The following is a 20,680-nucleotide window of genomic DNA, read 5'->3' as shown; positions in this document are numbered from 1 at the left end:
ACTTAGGAACATGTATGTTTACTTGCAATATACTAAATAAAATACATTTTACATACATAAAACAAACACTATACTTAGAAACATGTATTTTTACTTAAACTATACTTAAAAAAATCATTTTACATACATTAAAAATGCACTTCACAAAAGATAATACATTTTACATACATTAAACACACATTATACTGTAGAACTTAACTATTTCCGGATATAAAACTGAAACTGTTCGTAGTCATATGACTCCTGAGTGTGCAGTCACATGACTCAGGATCCGCACGGCTCTGCTGTAGAGCTGCTGTATGAGAGAGCTGCTGTTTTAACATAGGGAGGAGAATGGCGGGATTAGAAGAAGACGAGAGGCTTTTAGATGAAAATAATCATGAGGGGAGAAACACAAGGCGGATGCATCCTCTGCTGGACCCGAGCCACCTGCTGCACCGGATCTTGGTCCTGATGTTTATGTGTTTTTTAGGTTTCGGTAAGTGGGGTAGTGGGGTTCCGGGCGCGTCACTGTTGTTTTTAGCTTCAGTAACACCAGCAAACTAGCTTAAAAGTCCTTTGTTTACATTCAGCTGACTCCGTATCATTAGGCTGTATTAAATGTGTTATTCAGTGTAGTAAGTGTGGCTAGCTACACTGTGCAGAAGTAACGTTAAATCAGCTGTTAGCTAGTTAGCTAACGTTAACTACAGAAACACTGCTGCTAAATAACTAGAACAGTTGTGCTACGAAACGGTTTTTTGTATTACTTCCACACTGTGTATTAAAGTAAAAATCTATGTCGGAATTTAACAGCTTAATGTCCTTTTATTTTACAGGTAGCTACTTCTGCTATGACAATCCAGCAGCTCTTCAGAAACAAGTCATACAGGTCAAAGGACTTTTATTGTGTAGAATAGCTTTATTGTGATTTGTATTGAGCTGCTGTTCCTCTTTATATGCAAATATTTCATTTGCTTCCCTATTCTTACTCGTTTTTTCTCTAAATAATTTTGTCACTTTAGTTTGCTAGTCATTTGTGTGTCCTAGGCACAAAATGATTTGAATTAAAAATTACTCTTTAATATTAATGTTTTGATAAAACACTAGCTAAACTAGGCAGCAGCAAAGATGGCTGTGTCCCAAAAGCTGTATTAGGCCAATTAGCCAAACCACGCATTAGGACTCACCCTATCATTGGTGTTGCCCCAACACCAGAAGGGTGAAGACTAGCACATGCCTACACATTTTAAGTCAGCCACTGCCACTGTTTCTGATGCAGCATTTCAGAGCAGCACCACAGTGTGCTCGGAGGAAAGTGCAGCGACTCTTTCACGATACATCAGCTCACAGACGCCTTGTGTTGAGTGATATCACCCATTGGAATGATGAGGGTAAAGAGCGCCACTGGACCACTTGTCACCCTACATTCAGGGCTTGTTTAATTTTTTTGTGGCCCTGGAAGTCCAGGCCTTGTGACACCCCTGATTATGATCATTATTTTTATGATGATTTTTCACAAGACTGATTTTTTTGGTGCCCTCCGCATAGTGAGCACTGATTTGTATTGTGTGAATTGTTTCTAGAGATTTTGGTCATTGTATAACTGCAATATATGTGAGCTTCTTTGCTGGGTGATTCAGAGTAGTTTTATGTAAGTAACATAATACAGGAAGATGGTAAACTCTGCACCTAACTACTAGAGTTACATATAGGGCTTAGCAAGGATGTATTGTTATTCACCCAACAAACAACAAAAACCACGACAGCTAGAATCTGATACCGATTCAACAAGAATCCAGAAGCTCAGCATAACAGTGTATGTTTATGCTCCCCTGCTAAGTACTCAGACCTAAAGTGAAAATGAAACCATACTGTGACAAAATACTTCCAAGAACATAGACAAAACACTTCTTAGTCTGGACCATATCAGCATACAATCAACCATGGCAGTCTACTTGGGTACACAAATGGGTACAAAATTGGGTACAAAATGGGTACACAATCATTTACATTTCAGAGTTGTGTAATCAGAACACAGCAACAGCTACAATCTGATACTGGCACGACAAAGATCTAAAAGCACAGCGTACAAGGGACGGGTTAATGGTCCATTGCCTCAGCTGCTGAGTACTTTGTAGTTTAGAATTAGCATTACATTTAAATAATTATTCTTTATTATGTTAATAACTACACACTATCCATTAAATGTAATGTTACATCATCCAGCACCTCCAGCATCCAGCTTTTAAGAGAGAGTCTGCCTATCCATAGTGCGACCATTTCTGATTAAAGTTAGGATCCAGCTACATCCATTACATATGGCGTCCACTCAGATGTTTCTTCCAGCAAGTTATAAAGTTACATAGTCCAAAGTCTGTAACTAAACATGGCACTCTTGGTAATTTGTGATTTTGGTTTGATTATCTTTCTCTCTCACTTTGTCTGCAGGATATGGGACTAAACACCTCCAGCTTTATGCAGCTTTATGCCTGGTACTCATGGCCCAATGTAGTCCTCTGTTTTCTGGGAGGCTTTCTACTGGACAGAGTTTTTGGCATCAGGTGAGCACACTCTTTTGTGTTTTGTACCAGTAAAAAGTTCAGTCTACAGTGAATAAAAAGTTGCTGAATACAAATTACTGAATATCTTGTAATTGATGTTATACATTGACATCGTACACACGGCACTGTGGATCAAGGAATGTTAAATGCCCACACAAGTGTCAGTGTTAGTGTTCCCAGTCTGTCCCCGGAGTTAAAACTTACACGGTTTCCACCATGCTTTTTGGCATGTCAGTTTAATTATTGATTAAAACAGTGCTTCTGCTGATCATGGTAAGATTAAAATAATCTATTTTATGATGTATTTTCATCTTTTAGGAGTTTGTAGCTTTATTACTTAAATAAATGCTTTCCATTGCAGTATGTTTTAAATACACATCACTGTACGTAGCATGGTAAAATGGTGTTTAAAGGATCTTGTGTTACTAATTCATTTTTGCGAACATTGTGCATTGTTTTCAAGATAAATACAGTATCACATATTGTTATATAATATTTGTATCATATCGTCCAGCCCTAAGTAAGAGTAACATGAACCTCTATTCTTTCTAGGCTGGGGACAATAATCTTTTCACTCTTTGTCTGTGTTGGACAGGTAGGTGCACATCACCTTTTAATTATTGTGTGTTTGTGTGTTTTGATTGTATGTTTGAATTTAAATGATAGATGCTTGAAACTTGTAGCGTGAAGTGACCACTCCTAGGAAAAAAAAAACAACTGTATTGCTTGATATTATTGCCTTGTAATGTGTTACTATTCACAGTTAATGTAAAAAAAACTACTGTACACACAGTAGTAACATATATTTTTTGTACACTTAGTGTAATTATAGTTGGAATATGGAGTAAACCGTGTTATGACAGATGTATTTTTACATCTGTTTTTTTTTTTTTTCAGTTTGTTCAGTTGTATTGAATATTCAGTCCTGTAATATACAGTTTTTTTTTTTTTGCCAGGTTATATTTGCTTTAGGTGCATTGGTCAACCATTTCTGGCTAATGAACATGGGCCGTTTTGTTTTTGGGTAAGAAATCATTTCATTTGGATCAGAGCAGCCTGTTTGGAATACATATGTTTAAACAACTCAACACAATTTTTTTTCTATCTTTGACTTTAGGATCGGTGGAGAGTCACTAGCTGTTGCACAGAACACATATGCAGTGAACTGGTTCAAAGGGAAGGAGCTGAACCTGGTGTTTGGCCTGCAACTCAGCATGGCTAGAGTGGTAAGAAATTGGCTGACACACTATATATCCAAACGCCAGGCATGAGGATGAATCCAATCAAATCCTCACAGCATTACTCATGCCCTGGAGTGTAGGGACAGATACTCCAACAAAAACAGAATAAACCCTTTTTAATACCCTTTGATTTCCGGGGGAAAAAAAAAAAAAAAGATAAACTGGTGTCCCAATACTTTTGTCTATACAGTGCATCATTAGGAAAAATAATGACTGCATTAACTACAGTCCTTGGCTGGCGAAATTGTGGACCTGCACTGTGTGAAATATGAAGTGGAGCCATTAAGATAATACACTATTATTTCAAATTAAGCCTGATGTTAAATCAATGCAGTTTGTTTTCCCATTACAAATTCTACAGAGACGTGCTATAACTGCTGAAAACATGCAAAAACGAATACAGGCTTGTTAGGACTAAATAGTAAATCATATTAATTGGTTTCCATTTGATTTGCTTTAATATTTCACAGTTTAAAGTTGGTTTCTGAAGCTTTTCTCTCGCTCTCTCTCTTTCTTTTTTCCTCTCACAGGGCAGTACAGTCAACATGAACAGTATGGGTGCTGTATACGATTCCATGAAGACTGCTTTGGGCCAGACAGGCCACTTCACATTAGGGGCTGCACTTATGATCGGTAAGTAGATTTTCAGAGCAGGCAGAACTTATGCTTGTACTCCTACAAGCTTGTAAGAATACAAGTGGGTAAGGGTCAGCTTCCTCATTGCTTTAAAGTTAACCATTTTGAGGAAGTGATGCATCCATTTCCGGATCTGTGCCATTGTGGACTTTATGGCTACAGGGATCTAGTCTAGTTTCCATGTGACCATGTGATGACAGTGAAATTTGCAATAAAGCTACCACTGAATGCATTTATAGAGTATTTAGGTTTTTTTTATGTATAATTAGTAAATATGTCAATATGTTTTATAAGCTAATTTCCCACTCTGTTAATAGGGCTGGCCAGTATTGTGTATAAAAAACATAAAAAATGCCTTTGTTCTTTAAAGATGAGTGATTCTTGTTTCCAGTGTCTTTTACTATAAAACCAAAGTAGTATCAAATAGCACTGATTAGAGTCATCAGATACTCATATATTGAACATAACATGCTAAACAAGATGCAAATCCTTATGTTTCAGTTCCAGTAAAGTGCAGAATATGAAAATCACTGCCACATAAGAGTTACAGAGTTACAGCTAGTTAGGCCGCTTGTGATAAGAAAGTGAAAGGATCTGATCTCGATCCAACCCAGCTATCAAATGTACTCTTTTTATTTAAACTAACCTGTTGTTAAGGTGACGTTTAATTGGATATATTAGCCAGATAACACTAATTACCACAACAATGAACAAATGCTGTCTCTGCTCCATGCTGTTGACACACGTGGTGTGTGCTGCGTTCAGTACGTCTAGCTGCGTGACTCCGTTTACTATGTGCACTGCACGTCCTATTGAAAACACTGTGTTTGAAAGCACTGTCTTCTCTGGGTCCTCTCCCTTTACAGTTGGCAGTTGTGCCACTTGTGCTGTTAGCTAGTTGAAGATTTTGCAGTAGAGCCCTTCTCCAAGCACCCCCTCCTCTCCCATATGTCTTCTTATAGCTTTTAGCCTTTTTAACTTTGTAGTTTCTGTTTTTATTGACTGGTTTACAGCACAGTGACTGCTCATAGCAGCACAGCACAGCACAACCTAGCCTAACATAAACTTTACCAAAAACACCTGTAACAATAAGCAGTTAGGTTTTTTGTAGGCTATCCTGAGTCTTAAATGATAGGGTTGCTGTGCTCTCCGAAACCGAGCTTGTAGTAGAGTCTGCTAGGGTTCGCTAGCAGGGCTCCAATCAGCTGGAGCTTCACTAAGTGCTGCTTTGCACAGATGGTTATCTCACAACCCAAGTTTCTGTACATTTTGGCTCCCTTTCTCTTTATTGCTGGACTAACCATTTGAGTTGTCATTTTAGATACACATTCTGCCACATTGGAGATCACTTTCTCCAGTGCTTCTTACCTAAAACTCAGATCTCTGGTTACATTCCTCTCTAAGATTTAGGTTTCACTCCGAGTGAGACGTTTCTTGACACATGAAGCCATGTTTAAATGCAGCCCTGACAAACAGAAATCCAAGCCTGTTTGTAGTCCCTCGAATGTGGCGTGGTTTGTGCAAAACTGTAATCACTTCTTGGAGTTTCCCCTTTCACTTCTGCTGTGGACGCACATCTCGTGTTACTCCTGTCTTATCCAGTTCTAACAGCAAACTCAGCTATGTTTCTTCTGTTTGCTTAAAGGTTTATTATTTATTTGTTATCCAGTTTTCTCCAAATTTAGTTGAGGCAACTAACCTACCCACCCACCCACTCACTTACTAGGACTCTTCCTCTATTGCAATGCTTTTGACTTTAAGAGGATGAGGACTGGCACATGCTTCTCTGATTTATGTGAAGTCAGCAATCAGAAACACTGCAATAAGTCTTAAAATACACTGTTTATACATTATTTGTTTAAAATGATTCTCTTGTTGTTGTTGTTTTTGAGCTTATAAGGTGGTGAAAGGTGATTGAAATACCTTTTTAAAATAAAAGATTTCTGCAGATACAACAAAAGATAATTCAAATCTGTTTGATTCAGAAACACAAGCTTAAGTAAATTTATTAACTTGATATTTATTCCAATTGCGTTTTTTTTCACTGTCTCACAAGTTCTAATCACGAAAAGAGCATTCAGATTCAGAAATTCAGATGTATCAATTATGCCATTACGTATTTCTAATATTTCAAAAGCTCTGAAAAAATTGCTTTAATTATACCAAAAAAAACGCCTGTTCGAATTGTGTTCATGTAGCTTGCCATCAGCTGTCAGAGCCCTGAGAGAGCACAATTCACAATTGGCCTTGCTCTCTCTGGGTGGGTAGATGGTGCTCTCTTCCCTCATCACTCATAGGGTGATGTCGCTCAGCACAAGGCGTCTGTGAGCTGATGTATCGGAACAGAGTCGCTGTGCTTTCCTCTGAGTGCGCTTTGATGCTACTTGACAATGCTACATCGGCAGCATTTGGAAAAGAAGAGTATATATATTTCAATTCAAATATATAATTCAAATATTTATGTCAGCATCATAGGGTAGCACAATGTCACCCTGGGTACTGCATATTCCTGATTCCAGATGTCTTGGGCTGGATAAAGGATAAAGTGGGCAGTTGAGGATTATTGGTGGCAGATGTGACTGTCTAGCTGTGAGGTCTATTAGTGGAAGTGAAGAGTGTGTTTTTGTGTTTCAGCCGGCTCGACGTGTGTGTTCTCGCTGCTGTGTGCACTGATGTTGGGCTACCTTGACAGGCGAGCAGAGAGGATCCTCAACAAAGAGCAAGGAAAGACTGGTCAGTGAACCCTCTTATTGTGTGTGTGTGTGTGTGTGTGTGTGTTTATGGCTGTTTGGTCCTCCACTATAAAAAGCTGTTTAGGTGGTTAGATTGCCTGTCTGTGTGCGCTCCTCGTACAGTGGATTGATAAGTAACTCTTCTGCTGCTCTCAGCATTTTTTTATGTGAGCGTATTACACTCAGGCTGTCACTGTTGGTTAGAACCCGTATAGGACATAACCTTTAAAGCTTTTCTTATGTCTTATGAGGCACTGTCAGAAAAACAGCTTAACAGAGCATTTAATGTTGCGACAGCAAAGCCAAGTGCTTGCCCTTTTTATGATTTGTGTGTGTATGTACTGTACGTATGTCCTTGTGTGTGTGTGTGTATGTGTAGGGGAAGTTATCAGGCTGACGGATGTGAAGGACTTCCCTCTCCAGCTATGGCTAATTTTCATCATCTGTGTTGGATACTACGTTGCCATCTTTCCCTTTATTGGCCTGGGGCAGTAAGTACTGTTTGTAATTGTAAAAGGTGTGTGTGTGTATTGTCAGCATTATTTATGAAATGCTTTTACAAGACATCAAGTGTCAACCAAAGTGCTTTACAATGAAATCAAATGTTTTAATATTTAAGAGAAAGTAAACCAAAGAAATGAACAAAGCACATAAAACAATAAACAATACAACATATTATAAGAGGTTAGTGTACACAGGGTTCCTGTGGGTCCTTAAAAAGTCTTAAAATGTCTTATATTAAAATCTGGCAAATTAAGGTCTTAAATTGTCTTTTTTACTGTAAAATTGCTGTAGGTATTACATTTTCAGACTAGACCGGCCAGGTCTGATGCGCCTGTCTAGGGCAAGCTAGCTTAGGTTATCGGGGAGAAAACCAAGGTTAGTGAAGAGCTAGCTAACATTAGCGATGAGCTAGCTAGTGTTATTGGGGAGAGAACTGTGGTTAGTGAAGAGCTAGCTAGTGTTATCGCAGAGAGAGAACTGTGGTTGGTGAAGAGCTAGCTAACACTTGGGGAGAGAACTGAGGCTAGCGGCGAGCTGGCTAACATTATCAAGGAGAGAACTGAGGCTAGTAAAGAGCTAGCTAACGTTAGCAGCAAGCTAGTATGGACTTAAAAAATTATGACTACATTTTTGGGTCTTTTTTCAAAAACACTATTCAAGCCGAACATAAAAAAAAAATGGATGGATTTGAAAAAATGGATGGATTTTAAAAATCTTAAAAAAGTCGTATGGATAAAGAAAGCCGAACTTTCACTGACGTTACAATGCAGACATGTGTCTTGCTCGATCTCAAATACTTCCTTTTTTGTGTATTGAGTTCTCACTTTATCAGAAACTATCACCCCATACAATCTTCCACCTTCCAGCATCCTGTCTTCATTAATGCTGTTGTTGCTGACTGCAATTAAATATTTACTGCATCGCTCCAAAATCTATCCTCCAATGCTACCCCTACATTCTGTGTAATAAAATATGTAAGTCATAAAACGAAAACTATGATACTTGTCTAATAGAAATATGTTTTTAAACATAGAGACTCTAGTAGTCTCTAGCAGAATTAAATCTTTTTCTTATGTGTCTTTAGCACAGAATGGCGAGCATTAGGCATGCCCAAGAAGCCTGAAAATTGATTGGAAATGTTCGCATTTGCTTTTGTTTTCATGCCTCTGGGGAGCACTGAGGCTATTTACATCAGCTGCTGAAAAATAGTCCAACTTCTCTCAGTCAAGCAAGCTGGAAAGCTCCCCCCTGATGACTAAATCAACTGCTAAAGATGTGTTTTTCTCAAGTGCCTGTTGGCCTTTGCTGCACAGTTATTTGATTTCAGCCAGTGTTCTGTATTCAGCACAGAGCTGGAGGGAAATGTTTACCTGTTTTTAGAAAGCGTTCACCTTGTGCAGTGAAAATCAAGAACTACAGACACAGACCTGCGGACATTGATAAGTTATTGTGATAAATAAAGCTCTCTTCCTATTGAACTTTAATCAATTCACGATTACTGATGATTTTAAATATATTAATTTTTAAATACTTACACTTACACTGACATGCCAAACATCATGGGACACAAATATGTAAATTGAAGATGAAGTTTTACCTCAGGCCATTACTTTGCGTCCCTTACACCTTTATAAGTGGTGAGGTAATATCTTGTGAGTGAGGTTGAACACTGGCCAGAGTGCTTTATGGCAAGGCAATCATCCTGAAAAGAAAAAAACAAACAAGCATCTCTGGCAGAAATTACATTTAGCATTCTTTAGCATCCATGGCGAATGGCAAAATTCATGGTATTTCTATTAAATTAATTCTGCCAACTTAACAAAGCTTGGAGATTTAAAGTAAGTTATTTTGATTTATGGAAATTGTGTTTTATACTGTTTTGTTATTGAACTGTGGTATATAATGAGAACCATTTGTCATATCCTAATAGAACTTTAGGGATGCAGCAGTGCTTCCTAAAGTCTATTTAGTCCATTTGTTACTAAATGATTCTGTCTTTTTTCCAGGGTCTTCTTCATTGAAAAGTTCAACTTCACCCCAACCCAGGCAAGAGCAGTCAACAGGTAATTTTAATGTTAAACAATGGCTCAGTTATTATGGCTTATTATGGCCTTTTGGGTTTTTTTTGGCATTTGCCACAGTTGTACAGCTGACAGCTATTAAGGAAGGTAAGGAAGGAAGTTGGCTTTACATGCCTCCAAAACCATAAAGAAAATACACACGTGCCACATGTTTGTAGCAAGTCATGAGCTCTAAAGAACCACAGAAACCTTCTGTATTTTTGGTTGCAGTTCCGCGTGCAGCTTTATGATTTAAACCAGTGTTTTTTGGGCACATAGAGAAATGTACAGCTACTGCACTCTGAAATATATAGAGGTATAGAAGTAGTTTGAAATATAGCTTTTCATCATTTACAGTATAGGTTATGCACTTTATAAGGTAATGTGCAAAACTGGAAATGATTCATCAACTCAGTTACATTATCCTCTCTCTCTCTTTTTCAGCATTGTGTACATCATGTCTGCTCCTGCCTCGCCATTACTGGGTTTGATGGTGGATAAAACTGGCAAGAACATTATTTGGGTTCTGGTTGCTGTCGTCACCACACTGATCTCTCACATGATGCTGGCTTTCACCTTCTGGAACCCCTGGATTGCTATGGTAAACTATCTAGCTTATTTGCAGTGATTATTTAAATGCTCTCTCTCTCTCTCTCTCTCTCTCTCTCTCTCTCTCTCTCTCTCTCTCAATATTGCTGTCTTTTGCTGTGTTTGAACTTTTGATACTTTTTCAAATTTTTATTGTTTATAAACGCATTCTTGTTCCATCTCTTTCGACAGGTTATCTTGGGTCTGTCCTATTCGCTGCTGGCCTGTGCTCTCTGGCCAATGGTGGCTTTTGTAGTGCCAGAGCACCAGCTGGGCACAGCATATGGATTGTAAGAATGCACTTTTGCTATGTTCAGTTCTGCTACAGTTTCCTTTTCCATATTGGGGACAGTTGTTTTTCATTGTTGACAGAATGAGAATGATAAACTACAGGAATTGTGTCCTTAAATCCCTTTCTATTCTACAACAGTGAAGAATATTGATGTTGAATGCGACTTGCACACAGAAATCTCTGTTTTTCTGTCTCCTTCTTTGCCAGTATGCAGTCCATCCAGAATCTGGGATTGGCACTAATTTCCATGGCAGCTGGAGCCATTCTTGACAGCAAAGGTTATCTGCTGTTGGAGGTCTTCTTCTGTGCTTGCATATGCTGTGAGTGATTAATATTATTAGTCATTATCAGTGAGTGATTATTTGTATTTGGTGCAAGGATGTGCTGCACAGTGTGGTGGGCATGAATTGATGCAGAGGTCCAAAACAAGCATTGCAGCGAGTAGCAGGGAAGACAGCAGGGGGCAGCTCAGGACATGGGGAGATGGCCGAAAGAAGACAAGAAAAAAGAGATTTATAAATCTCAAAAAATTAGAATCTCATTAAAAGTTAAAAATGTCAAAATGTGAAACTCTTATATTTAATAGATGTATTACACACAGAGTGACCTATGTTAAGTGTTTATTTTATTGTTCATGATTATGGTATAAAGCCAATGAAAAATCCAAAAATATATAATATTATATAATATCTAAATATTTAACACCAATCGGTACTTTTGGCAGTTTTGGCAGTGTGCCAAACTGGCCGTGTGAGTTTTCCCACAAAATCTTACAGCACTTCATGCTTCCCTCTGCTGACAGCTTTTATGGAGATGTGAATTTCATTTTCCAGCAGGACTTGGCACACTGCCCACACTGCCACAAGTACCAATATTAGTCTTATATAATATTCTGATTTTCTGAGAAACATTTTTTTGGGTTTTCATTGGCTATAAGCCATAATCATCAACAATAAAATAAATATGCACTTAAAATACATAAACTTTTCAGTGATATTCTAAATTTTGGAGATGCACCTGTACAGATAACAGCAGTGTAAAGTGTTATTATTTATTTGTAGAGAGGTCAGAATTTTACCAACTCTGTCCTCATGTCATCCTGTTCTCTCCACAGTGGCTCTGATAGCAGTGGTGGTGCTGTACTTCGTGGACTATCTACGCTGTAAGTTGAACAGTAATTCTATTTACCCACTAATTCTTCTCCACCACTGATCAGACTGATCTGCATTGGATTTCCTAATTTTATTTCCTGCTCTTGACCAGGTGGAGAGCTGAATCTTTCTGCGGCAGCCCGGGCCAGATTACAGAAGACCAACTCTTCTGAGTCAGAGTGAGTTAACCAGCCATCCTCATTACAGTTTGACTTAAAATGAACTTTAGCACTCAGCTCATTACACCTGGACCTTTTAACCTTTCATCTCTAGATCGTTCCTCATGCATAGATGATGTATGAACTGTAAATGCTGCAGAACTGTCCAATGCTTTTTGTCTTCAGATATGGAGGACTGCTGTTCACCTACTTTAATATACCAGATTCAGATTCATCTCATCACTATTTAACCATCTTGGTAGAGTTAGTTAATTGGTTGAATAATATGCAACCTTTTGGTCCTTCTTTGACTCAATCCCTCTGCAGCATTGTGGTCACAGTTACATTATTAATTATCTTACCAGTTGAAGCCTTAACTTACTAATCGAATCATTGTAAAAAAAATTACCAACAAAAATAAATAAATAAATGAATAAATTAAATAAATGTTTAAACATGCTCCACGTGGCCCAGCGGACTAAGACGCTGCCACTTTGATCAGTAGATCACTGGTTTGAATCCTGTTAATGTAGCTTGCCATCGGCTGCCAGAGCCCTGAGAGAGCACAGTTGGCCCTGCTCTCTTTCGGTGGGTAAAAGGCGCTCTCTCCCCTCATCACTCCAAAGGGTGATGTCGATCAGCACAAGGCAACATCTGTGAGCTGATGTATCGCTGCGCTTTCCTCCGAGTGCGCTGTGATGCTACTCGGCAATGCTAAATTAGCAGCGGTTCAAAAAGAGGCGTTGTCTGACTTCACATGTATCGGAGGAGGCATGTGCTAGTCTTCACCCTCCTGGTGTTGGGGCATCTCTAATGATAGGGAGAGTCCTAATGAGTGGGTTGGGTACTTGGCTGTATAAAATGGGGAGAAAATGGGATAAAAAAGTGTAAATATATATATATAATTAAAGGCATATATTCAAAGTGTTTTAAGTTAAATAAGATAAAATCTATATTTAAAAAAATCGAGACTTAAATAATTACACATTTCTGGATATTTTAATCCTTCAGGCTTTAAAAAGGGAATCTATCTGTATCTATTTCTTTCTCTTTCTCTCTCTCTATAACTCTTTCCGTGTGTGTATAGGGTGGTTGTGTGTTTGTGTGTGTATGGACGGATAGGTCATGTTATTATGATTCTTTACCAGGGGTTACCACCCACTAGCTAAGGTGTGTGTGTATGTGTGTGTGTTTCTTGCACTGTAACAGAGCCTGTGTGCTATGATGTGTTGCAGGTAAAGGCTGTTCAGTCTGCTGGCTCTACTCAGTCTAGCCTGCTGTGAGCCCTTTCACTGGACAACCTGACCTGTCAATCACCCACTTGGTGGGAGGGGACCTACCTTTCTGCACAGCTGACTCCTTCTCACTACACTGGCCACTACTTCCTCTAACTGCACTTCCACTTACAGGCTTCCCAATGACACAGCAGTGCTATTGCTCATCAGCTGCCTCTTCTGTTCAAAATGAATTTTTAATGGACTTCTCCAGCTGTGGTAATGACAGGGAAAGGAGGGGTACGGTAGGTAGGCTGAGGAGACGAGGCTGCTGTGGCTTTGGCTCCACCTGCAGGCCTCCCCTTAGGCTTACCTGGGGACAGGACTGACCTTTCAATAGTGCTGAAGTGTTCTGGGCTGGCTGGGAAGAGCAGTGGATGATATCCTGTCACTCTCTCAATACTGCCTCAGGGTAGCTGGCCATCAGCTGTTGACACTGAACACACATCGCTTCTTATTCCTCCAGCAAGTCAAGTGGGGCCACTTCTTTCCTATGTACTCTCACACTGGTGATATCTTTCCTCATTGGACAGCTCTTCTACATCCTTTAACTGGAGTCTGTGATGTGTGTTTTCTATGTTGTAACTGATCAGGTCAGGTCACTGATCAGTTTTGTTTTAACACCTAAAATACATTAATGTTAAAAAAAAAAAATAGTTGCACCCAGAAAGAATCAACAGGCAGAAAGGTAACTTGGTGGTGACACTGAATGGCATTTTTCCTGCAGGTTATGAGTCATGGTGTGGGGTGCAATTTTTAAAACAATACCATAATTTTTGGTCTTTCTTACACTTTTACAAAATGAGTTCCTGCAACCAGTGGCCCTTGATTTTTTTTTTTTTTTTTAAATGCACACTTCAGAGCTCTATTCCAACGGGACAATGTTTGTCCACATGCTGCTGCTGCTGATTTAAGAGATTTTAAGAGCTTTCCTTAAAGACACTGACTCTATGCCATGGTCTGCCTTTCAAATAGCAGTCTATTATGACATATCCTTCTGGGTGCAACCATTTTATTAATAATAAGTGTACTATAATGGTTCTGTGGCTCTGAGAGAAGCATTTTTATTACTGTGCGTTCTTTCCAAAAGCACTCTAGCCTGATGCCTTAGCTTTTTTACACTTTTCATTTTTAATGAATTCTAACAGGAAATTTGTTTGTAATGTTTTTTTTTTTGTTTTTTTTACTTTTAATATTTTTTTTAATGTAATGTTTTATATCTGATTAGCACCTCTAGAGCACTGACATTAACATTTTTGAAACGGGTTTTACTTGTAATTATTGTCAGTTAATTTTAATGAGTGCATTGAAGTGATTCATCATGTAATATGATATCAGACATTTTGGACATGTATAGAAGTGCCAAACAGTTTTTTTTATTTCCTTACCACAAAAAATCAAATGAAGGTGATTGATCATTTTAACCAGATGCATGATATCAGCCAAGACCAGTTATGTATCTGGTTTCTGCTTCTTTAATTTGATCTTCAGACTATTTATTGGTTATTAACATTTTTAGCCTAGCATCTCCTGTTGGCAGAGCAATTGTATTTGGCTGTCAGTGATATCAAAATAGTCAAAATATTGTATCAAACTAGTCCTTCTAATATTCCTTTCTATAACCAATGACTGTAAAAAAATGTGGACAGTGTTGTTCCATTCGCTTCTATTCTATGAAAATGAAGGCAAATTTACCTTTATAAATTTGCTTTATTGTCAGATTTGCAGCTAGAATCTTCACAGTATAGACCAGAGGTTGAGCCAGATTTACCTACTTATCTGGTGGACCCGGATAGACTCTTTTAGGCCCTCCCCCTTCTTCCAGATCCTTCTCCTTTTTCCAGTGTATCTCAGACTGCCTTCATTGAGCTTGCAGTACAGAGTTCCACTATAATTTTGCTACTCCAAGTAATGAAGGGACAGAATGTGATGCAGGTTCATCAGATGACTGATCTTTTTCAGCTGAGGCTAAATTCCCCGCCTTCATTTAAAATACATGATTTATTTTGGAAAAGAGTAAAATGTGCCAATATTAGCACAGGGAAAACTAATCACTGAAATTAGATTTAGACACTGAAAAAAAACATTTAGAAGAGAAAAATCAGAAGAATCGTGGAAACAGAAGCAATAAACCAGTAGTTCTTTCATTTTTAATAGATGTCCATGTTGTCTACAGTCATTGCCTATAACATAATAGTAACTCCCATTGCATTGTACCTTATTGAGTTATTGCATAATCTAAAAAGCCTATAATAAGCATATAATTATTAATGAATATTAATTGGATTCATCTAAAGGATCAACTTTACATAGGAAGTGTTTTCTGAATTTGTATGTGCACTTTCCAAATTCTCATTTTCTAGTCTGTTTGCTTTGCCAACATGAAACAAAACTGATCCTGAAACCTTCTGGTTTCACAGTGTACATAAACTGTACATAAACAGAGTACAAAACTCTAATGCTTTTTCACCACAGTATCAGAATGTGACTGCTAGGTTACCACAGAATTACATGAACCTTACCAAAGGGGAAAGATAAAATGGAGTTTAATTCCAAAGTATTAAATCCTGCAATATTAAGGATTTATTAGAAAATAGCTAGTAGAGATTATAAACAGCTTACTGGTTTGTTTTTAACGCATGGTTGTACTCAAGTATGGTGGACATTTAAATAGTACTTGAGTATTATTGAATATACAGTGGCATTTATACAGTGGAATGCTGTGTTACATGAATACATTCTTTACTCTACCTGTGATATATATTCCTCTTGCCACCGGCTGCAATGCAAGCCAAAAACGTGTTTGTTAAAACAGTGTCAAGAAAAAATCTCGAAAGAGGAACCAATTATTGTCTGCACTGGTTTCCAATAGACACCAGGCTTGATTCGATGTTTCTTTGAGGACTTCTGGTTGCTGAGTTTTGTGGTAAAGATTACAGATCAGTTGTTCAGTGGTTTTAAAAGATGCGCTTTTAAGAGGGATATCCAGTTAGTGGCTTACATATTTTACAAATATGCTGTATGAATATGACTCAGAAACAGCAAAGAAAACTAACGCTAGACTGGCTGAGCCAGTGAGGAGTACAGCTCAGGCTGTCAATAAGTCAATAACATCTGCAGCTGTGCACTTGCTTTGTACTAGCTTTGCTAGTTCCATCTAGTGGTTTAGGATTGGCTAAATTAGAGAAATAATGAGGATACTGATACTTGATAAATGATCTTTCCATCTTTAGTGAGGATGTAGGAAAGGCTTTCTACAGATTACTCTTTTGTGAAGGTCATACAGTTATTTTCACAGGTGTTGCTGCACAGTAGAATAGTGCACCACCTCTACAGAGTTCATGCAGCTGATGTCTTTTGTTGGAAATAAATGTGTCCTCATTCAATGAACCTATTGAAGCACTTTAATAAGGCAAATTTTAGCATTGTGAGTAAAACTGACCTGTACTTTTAATTAAAGTTCATTTTACTGTACCTTTGCCATCCCTACTAGGTTTAAAGTAATGCTTGACTGATATGAAAAAAATAATTTGAACTCTGTCGCTCACTTTGCTGAGTGTTCAGAGGGTGTGTAACAGGAGTGGGTTGCTTTTAAACTCCTCTGTAGTCCCAGTTGGTTTCTCCAAAAGAGCTTTCATCTCTTAGTCAAGACCTTTTGATGTGTAAACCAGATACGGAGGCCGTCTAATGAGTCTGACTAAAGACTCCTTCTGTTCTGCGTGGAAGGGTGACATGATTTCTTCTTCTTATTTTTTTTTTAAACTCAACATTGAAGAGTGAATGAAGTCTATATCAAACATTAATCTGGATTTTAAATCAGGCCTCTGATAGAGTGTTAGATCTGGAGTCACGATCCTGGTTCACACTGAAGAAAGTGCCATGCGTACTGCAGTCATTGCCTCAGGGAGAGATAGCGAGAGTGAGCGAGAGAGTAAGCGAGAGAGAGAGAGTCTTTGTAATAGTCTTTGTTTAAAAAAAAATAAAAAAAAAAACGTTTTTTTTTTTTTTTTTTTTTTTTTTTTTTTCTTTTTCTTCCCAGCTCAGATCTGTTGTAGAGAAAAACTGTTGGTTCAGTTTTGTTATTTTGGTACAGTAAACACAGGCTTGGGAGATGAAATAATAAAAAAAATTGATGTTGGATTGTGTTTGGTGGATTGAATGATTACTTTTGCATAGCGGTTCAGATTCATGCAGTGAACTCAGTGATTTAAAGGACAACTCCAGTGTGAAATGGACTTGGGCTATAGTGAAACATGATGATGAGTGTGAACTTTTATTGAAAAACCCACCTCCATTTACCTCCATCATTCTGAAATACAGTGCTTTTAGCTTTCAACAGATGCTCCCAACAGGCTTTCAATGCTAGTGATAGGGGCATAACGTTGCCCATGCAAAAAAATCACTATGTTACACCATTAGCAAACTTAAAGTAGCTCCACACTTCATGGGTAGAATTCTGAGGGCTCTGACAATTAAAACTGAGAACTTTGAAAGTGCACAGTAGTAGTGTGTAGTTTATCTTAAGATTGTTTACAGATTTAAAAACACTGCACTTGCAGTATCTTAAGGTAGTTAAGATAAACTACACACTTCTCCTGTGCACTTTTAAAGAAAGAATTCTAGTAATGAAGTGTGGGCCTACTCTGAGCTTGTTAATGGTGTAAAAAGAGCCATTTCTTCGCAATGGGCAGCAATATGCCCCTTCACTAGGATTGTAAGCCTGTTGGGAGCATCGGTTAAAAGTGCTGTATTTCGGAATGCTGGGGGTGATTGGAGGTGGGCTACTTGACAAAAGTTTGTACTCGTAATTATGTTTCACTACAACCCAAGTCCATTTTGCATTGGACTTCTCCTTTAAAATGTTAAAATTTTAAAGATAATTGGTAATTTATTTATAAAACACTTCTATACACTGACATGCAAACAGTTATGGTATAGTAGTATCCACATTGAATGCAGAAGGCTCTACACACATATCCCACAGGTCAGTGCAGCATTCTTTAACTTCCATTGGACATGGCAAAAGTCACGGGACAGCACACTACACGTGTAAATGTATACAGTAGTGTGTATATATAGTTTTCTCTGTGAATATTGTGGATTTTTTTTTAATAAAATCTAGCCTAGTTACGCAAATAAACATTCAATTTACAGTGATTATTTTGTAATATTCCGATACATTTTGTTCTCTTTATCTTTTTGTTTCGTCCATCTTTTTCTTTCTTTCTTTCTCTCTCTCTTTCTCTCTCTCTCAGGCTGGCACGGCAGATGCGTAAGCGCTCTCAGGAGGAGTTAACTCGTCTGAAGCACTTGTCTCCTTTTGGCATTCGCAATCGCTATCTCTCCAGACTGGGAGCACAGGTATCCTCCATAAGCAATCTCAGAGTGCAGTTTCTCACTTCCTCTTCACTTCTCCTGAGCGAAGGATTGCTCTCAATTTATCCCCTCAGCACCACAGCCAACTGTCTGCCAACTGTCTGCATCAAAAACGGTCCATCATTGGATCCCTGGAACATGTTTAAAGTCTGAAGTTGGCTTCATTAGCTTAATGCTGACAGTAATGCTATGAGCATAATGTAGCTAATAAGCTATGCAAACCAATTAGTACAATGACCCTGGGGTGCTCAGTCTATTGTTTAGAGAACAATAGCAATTTTAGTAGTTTGTATTTTTTGCTTGTTTGCTGTTATCCGAAAAGAAAAAATACTATACAGATATATTTTTGTTCTATAAAAATACCTGCAAAGGTACAATACAGGGAGTTTTTTTCTTTTATTTTACCAAATTGAAAACATCCAGAAAATAATCAAGAGGAAAATGGATGATCACAAGCCATCAAACCAAGCAGAACTGCTTGGATTTTTGCACCAGGAGTAAAGGCATAAAGTTATCCAAAAGCAGTGTGTAAGACTGGTGGAGGAGAACACGCCAAGATGCATGAATACTGTGATTAAAAACCAGAGTTATTCCACCAAATATTGATTTCTGAACTCCTAAAACTTTATGAATATGAACTAGTTTTGCTTGCATTATTTGAGGTCTGAAAGCTCTGCGTCTTTTTAGTTATTTCAGCCATTTTTCATTTTCTGCAAATAAATGCTCTAAATGATTTCTAAATGAATATTTTAATTAGGAATTTGGGAGAAATATTGTCTGTAGTTTATAGAATAACACAACAATGTTCATTTTACTCAAAACATATACCTATAAATAGCAACATTTTAAGTGTTCTCTTATTTTTATTATAATTCTTTTCCCAGGGCTGTATGTCTGCTATTTAGATGACTTTAGGCAGATTTGGTGGTCTACCAGCTCTTGCACAGTTGTTATGTGCCCCCTTCTGGAAGGGGACTCTTTTCTTCAGAAATGTCTCCTAAAAAAAACAAGATGTTTTTTACTAGAATTAATAAGCAATGCTCAAAGGCTACACCTAATTTCTGTGTGTATCTGGAGTTTTTTTTTTTTATCCCATATTTGTGTTTTATTTGCAGCTTCCAGACAACTACAGCATCCACCTGTCCTCCCTGGCGTATAGAAGTCTGCTCCGATGACCTCCATGATGCTTTAAACTCTGTATTTAATGTTTAAAAACTAATTTAAACATGTGGTAGATGAAAAAGGGGAAATTAAAGACTTTGAGACTGTTTAGTTGGTTTCAGCTTCACAAGATAAGTAGATGTAGAATGTGGTAAAATGTTTAGCACTCACAATGTTCAGATATTTGAAAATTCAGGTTTCTTTCACTGTATTTGGTGATTTATATGCTTAAACACTTGCACTTTATTCTGGAAAACAGGAATTGAATGTATTGTATGCTTTACAGTTCTCATTGATTTTTTTTTTTTTAATTGCAGATTCTTGAAGGTTTAAATTTCAAACTAAAGTTTCAGAGTTACATTGTTTAATAAAGATATTTGAACTGTTTTAACTCTGAAGTATTTTGTTGCTTTTGTGGTTATGAGTAAAACATCATTAATTACTTCCTACTGCTTTTACATTAAGCTTCCTGTTCTGTTTATACCTTGTTCCATTCTTTAAAGGAATGGAACCACCACAGGTCAGTTGCTGACCAGATATTATTTGGCAGCAAAGTTTGGTTTACTGGGTTCTAAGGGGTCTACCACCTCAAGTATTTAACCAAGGGCATTTCCATTGGCTAGACAGTAGTTAACACAAACTAAATATCAAGGTCATACAGACTCTCAGTACCTCAGTGCTCTTCACTTCTTCTCGTCATGAGCTACACAGTTCTTTACACAGCTTAACAGAAGAATGCTGGGGGGCTTGGTACCCCTTTAGCTTATACCTTGTGTTAAGCATGGTGTCTAATATAGGTTCATGTTTACTGGGCCTAATCTTGGACTACAGTATATGGCATTTTATATAGAGATTTTCCATTGAAAGTAAAATATAGTTTACATCTAGGTTTAATCCCTGTGTGGGAAACCAACCCTAAGTATTTATTAGAGCCCAGACCCATGGAGGTCACATGACTAGATAT

General features: G+C 37.8%; 1 protein-coding gene across 2 annotated transcripts; it reads left to right on the top strand.

The window, feature by feature from the left end:
• The first annotated feature begins 245 nt into the window (after positions 1-245).
• Positions 246-20,004, top strand: mfsd1 (major facilitator superfamily domain containing 1). 2 transcript variants are annotated; one of them, XM_022678777.2, is made up of 17 exons: positions 246-478; positions 819-871; positions 2,431-2,543; positions 3,096-3,138; positions 3,500-3,567; positions 3,661-3,769; positions 4,315-4,417; positions 7,055-7,153; positions 7,532-7,643; positions 9,663-9,719; positions 10,161-10,317; positions 10,497-10,594; positions 10,804-10,916; positions 11,711-11,758; positions 11,860-11,926; positions 18,435-18,540; positions 19,671-20,004. In XM_022678777.2, the coding sequence occupies exons 1-17, from the start codon at positions 334-336 to the stop codon at positions 19,728-19,730; spliced, it is 1,551 nt and encodes a 516-aa protein (XP_022534498.2). In that variant the 5' UTR covers positions 246-333; the 3' UTR covers positions 19,731-20,004. The 2 variants fall into 2 exon arrangements, with proteins under 2 accessions (XP_022534498.2, XP_022534499.2); XM_022678778.2 differs by lacking the exons at positions 18,435-18,540; positions 19,671-20,004 and adding an exon at positions 13,141-17,312 and having other exon boundaries at positions 247-478.
• The last annotated feature ends 676 nt before the right edge of the window (positions 20,005-20,680 follow it).

Source organism: Astyanax mexicanus, chromosome 4, assembly GCF_023375975.1.
Source record: "Astyanax mexicanus isolate ESR-SI-001 chromosome 4, AstMex3_surface, whole genome shotgun sequence".
Classification (NCBI taxonomy): Eukaryota; Metazoa; Chordata; class Actinopteri; order Characiformes; family Acestrorhamphidae; genus Astyanax; species Astyanax mexicanus.
Note: the sequence above shows the minus strand (reverse complement) of the source record. Positions and strands in the feature narration are given on the sequence as shown.